Source organism: Brienomyrus brachyistius, unplaced genomic scaffold (genome assembly GCF_023856365.1).
Source record: "Brienomyrus brachyistius isolate T26 unplaced genomic scaffold, BBRACH_0.4 scaffold51, whole genome shotgun sequence".
NCBI lineage: Eukaryota > Metazoa > Chordata > Actinopteri > Osteoglossiformes > Mormyridae > Brienomyrus > Brienomyrus brachyistius.
Genome location: NW_026042326.1, coordinates 1,271,951 through 1,279,717, shown reverse-complemented (window position 1 = coordinate 1,279,717; position 7,767 = coordinate 1,271,951). Strand labels below are relative to the sequence as shown.

The following is a 7,767-nucleotide window of genomic DNA, read 5'->3' as shown; positions in this document are numbered from 1 at the left end:
CAACTTGGTGCTGGTTTTTTGTCTGTTCTACTGGGGTTTACAGCGAGGTTCAGTGATGTGACAAGAATCTAGTAAATCGGATCAGCAGTGCATAATGCCCTGGGGCCCTTTCTCATTAAAGACACCATTCACAACAGGGCCTCTGGTGACCATAAGTCCCAAACTCCCCCAGAAGCTGTGTTACCCATACTGCATGCTGTGCATAAGTTATCCAATGAACAACAGGTTAATCTCTAGCAATGTATACAAAAATCCTAACTAGACAGAAGCTATATGTCATCTATTTTTTGGAAACTGACACTGGTTTTCAATGGCAATGTTCCTGATAGTAACTAAATGACTTTCTTTAATTTAATCTCTGTCAAACTCTGTCCCTTAATAAACATGAGAACAGCCAATCAATTTCTCCTTGCGTCTGTAGTCATTACTCAGCAGTTCCTGATCTTGGCATTCATTATATGTGCACCAGCACTTTCAGTCTCCTTTTCTGAACTGGCTTGCCAAGATTCCCACATCATGGAGCACCAGGAGTGGATGGGAAGTAATAAAAGCAGCTTTCCAGATCAAATGGATGGATTCAGAAAGCAACTGCTAATCATCCAGTTCTTCTTATCCATAACCGGAATTCTGGGAAACATCATTCTATTTGCATCTATCATCAGAATGAATCACATGAAGACCTTTGAGATCTTCTTGTTTGGACTAGCCACTTCAAACCTGGTAATGCTCATAAATGTGGAGGTTTATGATGTGACGCTCCTCTTTTACTCACAGTCATGGTCTTTGCCTTTAAACTGCTGCAGTGCCGTGAGATTTCTCAAGGTTTTTGGGGTCACCGCTTCAATGTACTTCACAGTGCTGATCTGTGCTTTCCGCTACCAGAAGCTTCGGGATGCTGGGACACGAGGACAGATGCCGGTGCCTTTGGACAACATCCTTGTAGCCGGTGTGGCCAGCTGGGTCGGTATGCTTCTGGCTGCCATTCTGGCAGTCCCCACTTTTTTCATCGATTTTGATGTGTCCACCTACACCGGCAATGTCAGCTGCTCCATGGACATCTTCCATTGTTTCCAGGGGCCCTGCCCAGTCGCCCATGCCATATATAAGTATGTGTTCCTCCTCATCCTGAATTTCTTGCCCTTTGTCATTGTCACTGGCTGTAGCTGCCTCATCCTTCGGATCATTCTGCATCAGCAAAAGCTCATACATGACCATGAACTCATTGAGGATGTTCATCACCACATGCACCATCATCATCACCATCATCATCATGATCATCATCATCATCACCATCATCATCACAACCTCCACAAGAGCACCATTGCAATCCTGGCTGCTATGGGAATCTGCCAGGTGACATGGGCATCATACCTGACTTTGTACTTAGCTTTCGATTCTTATACATTCCAGTTTTGGCCTGAAGCTGAATTCTACATCACCACCCTATATGCCACCATCAGCCCATATGTGTACGGTATTGGAAATAACTTCTTCTCTATTAATCACTGCATTAGGTGAATTTGCTTCTTTTTTGTCGGATAATGAAGAGAAGTAGAATTGAACCATTGTTTTGCAGAAACAATTTGCTGTAGAGTAATAATGTATAATAATGTCAAGTCATTAATTTGGCCTGGTACATTCAGAAAAAGCTGGCAAATAAATAATGCAATTAGAAAAATTTCAGTTTGTTATTTCTTTTTCTGTATTTTGTCATGCTTGATATGGCAATCTATCATGAAGGATTTTTCTTATAGAACTCCACAGAAAACACATTTTGCCTTCATATATGACTTCAGTTAAAGAAAGGTTTCTTATTTCAGTATTTTATAATAAACTACAGATTAGTAGAAACCAAGTCTAAGTGCAAAACAGAAGAACAAAACATTCAGTAGTGCCAAGTGAAACAATTTCAATGGACAGTAAACCAAAGACAGATTGCTAAGAAGTGTTCAATTCATAGATTTGACTACATCTATTTTTAATTAGCTTCATAATGCTATGTTGCAGTGGTTAGCACTGTTGCCTCACACCTCTGGGACCCAGATTCGAGTCTCCGCCTGGGTTACATGTGTGCGGAGTTTGCATGTTCTCCCCATGTCGTCGTGGGGTTTCCTCCAGGTATTCCGGTTTCCCCCCACAGTCCAAAAACATGTTGCTAAATTGCCCGTAGGTATGCGTGTGTGAGTGAATGGTGTGTGAGTGTGCCCTGCGATGGGCTGGCCCCCCATCCTGGGTTGTTCCCTGCCTCGTGCCCATTGCTTCCGGGATGGGCTCCGGACCCCCCGCGACCCAGTAGGATAAGCGGTTTGGAAAATGGATGGATGGATGGATAATGCTATGTTCAGCTTTTTTTTTCATTTTTTTCATTCACCTTTATTTAACCAGGCAAGACAGATTAAGAACATGTTTCTTATTTACAACTGTGGCCTGGAAAGGGCAAAGCCTTTAAAAAAAATGTAAAATAAAACATTTTAAGAAAAATACATATATACAATATAAACAAGTTTACGAAAGGAAAAGAAAATAGAAAAAATAAATAATAATGATAATAGTAATAATAGATAAATAAAGAAAGAAATGAAGCAAGAAACAGTGAATATGTTGCATATTTACGGAAAAATGTCATAAAATATTATATAAACAATAAGAATGTTGGAGCAGCAATGAAAAGAGCAGCAGTGAGTTGGAGCAGCTAGTCTAAATTTTATTGGATGTTAATCACATAAACTGGCTCTGATATACGATTGCATTACTAACAAAATGTAAGCATAATGCAATGAACTGCAATTAAAATAATACTCATTAATGTTTGCATTTAATAATTAATTTAATCCTGCATGTGGAGTTCACATATCCTCTCGCCCAGAGAGCAGCGCACTCATTGGCGAGCACTGTGTATCCGCACCCCCCTGGACTCTATGTATCTCTGCCCCTCACCCACAGTTGTCTGTTTCTGTGCCCCTCCCCAACGGGGTGTGTATATCTGTGCTCCTCCCCTCAAGTCCATGTATCTGTGTCTCCCCTCCTCCCACGCTGTGTGTATTTCTTGTGGACACTATCCCCCCAGTTGCATGTATCTGTGCCCCCCCCCAGGTTGTATGTATCTGTGCCCCCCCCCCTCTCTGTATTGTGTGTCCCTGAGCATCCCCCATCACCCCCACTACCCCCCTCCCCCACCAGCTGCATGTATCTTTCACCCCATCCCCCCAATGCTGTGTGTATCTGTGGCCGCTCCCCCCAGGCTGCGTCTCTGTTGCCCCTCCCCCTGGGTAGCATGTTTCAGCATCCCCCCACCCTTCCCAGGCTGTGTGTATCTGCATTTGTATTGAATTACACCCCATCTGCATGCTTGTTAATTACATTTATCGACATCATATTCTAAGATGATTATTTTTCTGCGTACAGTGTAACACAGGATACACAGTTTTCCAAGACGTGGCTCCCTCTAGTGGTAATGTCCCCAGAACCAATTATGGTTTTGACGTCATGGGGACCATTTTTCAAGTCCCCATAAATATACCTGTGAGTGTAATCCAAAAACAAAATATGCCTCGTAAAAAAGTCTCGTATGTTGTTTGGTTACTTATGGTTAAGCTTTGGGCTGGATAGAGGTTAAGTTTGTCATGTTGAAATTAAAGGTTTCCCCATAGAAATAAATGAGAAATAAGAAAGATATAAGAAAGATATTTATGAATGATATAATTACAAACCTGGGTGTGTGTGCATGTGTGTGTGTATGTCTGTGTATGTCTGTGTATGTCCGTGTGTGTGTGTCTGTCATTTCCTCATTGTGATTCTCTTCTCTCAAGGGAATACAATTTGTAAGTGCAGAAATTATTTTGTACTTGAGACTTCTTTAATACTGGCTAGGATGATAAATCAATAGCAGCAGAACTATCCCCTTCTACCCATTTTTTCTTGTTAGGGTCACAGCTGCATGCAACACTGGGCCAGTGTACACTGTGGGGGGGCTGTTAGGCCATCACAGGGCTGGGATACACTATAGGGGGGCGGCTGTCATGCTATCACAGGTCTGAGGTACACTGTGGGGGGTGTCATGTCATCCCTGAGCTGGGGTATATTGTGGGGAGGCGGCTGTCATGCAATCACAGGGCCGGGGTACACTGTGGGGGGCGTCATGGCATCACAGGGCTGGGGTACACTATGTGAGGTGTCATGTCATCACAGGGCTGGGGTACACTGTGGGGGGTGTCATGTCATCACAGGGCTAGGGTACACTGTGGAGAGTGTCATGTCATCACAGGACTGGGTACATTGTGGGGGGGGGGGGGGGGGTGGCTATCATGCCATCACAGGGCCGGGGTACACTGTGGGGGGTGTTGCGCCATCATAGGGCCGGGATACGCTGTGGGGGGTGTCATGGCATCACAGGGCTGGGGTACACTGTGGGGGGTGTCGCGCCGTCATAGGGCCGGGATATGCTGTGGGGGGTGTCATGTCATCACAGGGCTGGGGTACACTGTGGGGGGTGTCGCGCCATCACAGGTCCGGGGTACACTGTGGGGGGTGTCATATCATCACGGGGCTGGGGTACACTGTGGGGCGTGTCATGACATCACAGGGACAGAGTACAATCCTACAATCAGTCCTACACTGCAGTTCCCCATAGTGGAAATCCTCAGGTAGGTGTGTGCATATTCAGGCTGAAGACTGGGTGGTTAATGGCTTTCCTGATGAGCCTGAAAGCTTTTCTGATTTCCTGAAGAGGGTTTCCTCTACTGTATGTCACTGTTGTTTGTATGCAGTTCAGAGTATCCAGTAATATCCTTAGAGACTGTGGAGGAGGTGCTCATTAGATTACTGCCTACGTACTACTAAGAGCCTTCAGCACTTAAATGGGGAATTATGGAGATATTTGTGATTGCGAAGAATGTTCTTCCAGGTGTAATGTGAATTGTTATTGGGCTTCTGAGGATTATTCATAAGAAACACCATGTTTGAACCCTACGCCAAAGGTCAACAATAGACTTTATAATTCACCATCTGACCTGAGGCTCTATTTAGGTAAAGAGAGAAGCAGAGCAAAGTTGGATTTGGTGCCTGGGGAGAAAGCCAGATAGACCAGGATGACTCCGGTTAACAATCAGGGTTTGCTGGGAGTGTCTGGCTGAAGCTTCTATGCAAGGTTTATTCAGCTTAAAAATAATAGTCACACTGATTGGAGAAGACCAGCTAGACCCCAGCCTTTCATTGTCCCAGACTGAGGATCTCATGGCAGTGCTTATAGGATCTGCCTCATTTTCAGCATAATGGGTGGTGGAGGAGACACAGATGCACCACTTTTGTCCAAGTCTGAAAATGGTAATTACCCTAAACATAGTATTTTTATACCCTATAAATTACACAATTAGTGTTTTTTCTTTATATTTATTTCAGATCAAGCTGAGCCTGGCACTAGTGGAATTCCACCTTTGGCTAGACAAGCCAGTCTAGAGCCAAGCTCCAGAGCCAGGCAATCCTGGGTTTCAGGAGAGAGCAAGTGACCTCCACCCCCTATGCTGGGTTCTGACAACCCTGGGTTCTGACAGCAGAGGTCCTAGCCAAACAAACCGAAATGTGGCGATTAATGGCAGAGATAAATCGTTCACTACTAGCAATTAACGGAACTTTAAAATAAATCAACTAAAACCTGAAAGGTGAATCACATAAATAAAATGTGACTAAATATTCTGCATTGCTGGTTTACAGTTTTGAATTGAATACTTAGGGGGCAGTGTGTGGCTCAGTGGGCTAAGCCTGTGTGCCTGTAATCAGAAGGTCACAAGTTCAAACCCAGCCTCAGCCTGTGGGTCCTTGAGCAAGGCCCTTAACCCCCAGCTCCCTGGGCGCTGCTACAGGTGGCAGCCCTTCACAGACAACTTCCTCTATGAAAAAAGAGCAAGTTGTGGGAGGCGTAAAGACAATTTCCCTACGTGGATAAATAAAAGTGTCAATTATTATTATTATACTTGTTATTTAACACTTCAGAAGCGATGAATGATGTTCTGCCTCCTTCGTACTGCTCCCAGGTGGGGCTGTGTTGGTCATGGCTCTCTAGTTTTAGGGTCATCTGGCTGCATCAGAACATCACATGGCATCACCCTGTTATCCTGTGCGATGTTGTGCAGAACCCCACAGGTCAAAATTATGTCACATATTCTTTCTCCAGGTGTACAATAAAGTTCCCCCTGCCGAACCTAGACAGAGCCATCTGCCCTTAAGCAATGCGATGCACTGCTCCAGTGTACCCAGTGTGCATATTTGGATAACGTTGAACATGCACTACTGCTCTGTTGCAGGGATTACCAGTGGGATATCAGGTTTTCTGTTAGAAGACAACCTTTGTCACCCAGTACATGAATCATACAAAACTGTTAGTCATTAGAATACTTTTAAAATAGTCATTTAATGCAGTAGTTACTCACCGAGGAAATCACTCCGGCTTACTCCAGCTATGCAGTGCATCCTGCTGTAGCCATGTCCCTGCACTGCTTTTTTGGAAAATCGTGTCGTGTGTTTCTCCAGGTCACCGGGCTACCATGTTTAGGAGAGAAAGATTAGTATCATAAATGACTGGAAGAGTCATTTATGCGATTGATGAATGCATAATCATTCATACCTGTAGATGGTGGCTTCAGATGCACATGGGTACAATCAATTGCATCAATTACATTAGGAAACCCCATCATCATAGAATTTTCTCTTAATCACAATTTGCTGGGTGTCATTGTAGGCAAATTGGATGTACTGGTGAGAAAGGGACTTTGATCTGCTGGCATCGTTCTACTAATTGTAAGCTGTGATATGCCGGACCTATCTCCGATCTCCCACTGAAAGGTTCCGATAGCCAGAAACTCCAGCGTGGAGAGCACCAGCACTGGCAGGTTTGCCATTAAAGTGTAAGGTTTCTCTTCTTAAGTGAGGTTCCAAAATGTGGCAAAGTTATAGAAGGAGATGCCATGGGAGAGGAAACCGACTTAAAAGCCACTAGTCATTCTCCATAAAATAATCTGTGCAGTCCCAAAATGACCCCTCGCGTGGATGCACAGAGGTCTACTAGAAGAGACAGATCTGCCACTGGACCTTGGTACTTGTTTAAATAGGTGATTGAATTTACATGTAAGTGATCACATTGCAAATCGCTTAAACTACCCATAGCTTTTAATTTCATAATTTAAATTTGTTGTAATTTTAAGCAGTAGCCAAAACCTAAAAAGAAACGAAAAATTGATTATACACCCAAAACCGTTGACCCCCAGTAATTGCAATCAATTTGAAAATGAAAATGATTCATGTTATATATGACACATAGTCAATGCAAGCATTACAAAATATATATTTCCATAGGCTACATACTTTGAAGTCTGAATATATGATAAATCTCTGACTCCAACAGATTTGCTAAGCTGCATGCCAGACCACGATGAATTGGAAACTTACGCACATGAGTTGAGACGTGACATGTGATTTGATTGTAGCCTCTGCTAACGACCACAATGATAAATTGCAAGCTTTACGTGGAAATGACGTGTATGCCCAATTTTCTGCCATATGTTCGTTTCATAAATGAGGGCCATTGAGTCTGAACAGACGATGTTCAAGGTCTCAGTTGTTGCAGTGGCTGCAAAGACCTGTGGCTAGAATGCGGTCAGTGCCAGTTATGGTGGTAACTCAAGAACACATGAATGTAAATATTTGAGGGGTGGGAAGCTGTCAAGATGAAGAAGGATGCATCTTATCTCCAATGCTCTTTATGATCTTCACGTA

General features: G+C 43.7%; 1 protein-coding gene across 1 annotated transcript; it reads left to right on the top strand.

Moving 5' to 3' along the window:
- Positions 1–514: 514 nt before the first annotated feature.
- Positions 515–1,532, top strand: LOC125723804 (trissin receptor). Its single transcript, XM_049000597.1, has one exon. It carries the CDS (start codon positions 517–519, stop codon positions 1,516–1,518), a length of 1,002 nt encoding a protein of 333 aa, XP_048856554.1. The 5' UTR covers positions 515–516; the 3' UTR covers positions 1,519–1,532.
- Positions 1,533–7,767: the final 6,235 nt, after the last annotated feature.

Coding starts and splice junctions, on each gene's coding strand:
- LOC125723804 (XM_049000597.1), top strand. CDS start 517: ATGGAGCACCAGGAGTGGATGGGAAGTAATAAAAGCAGCTTTCCAGAT.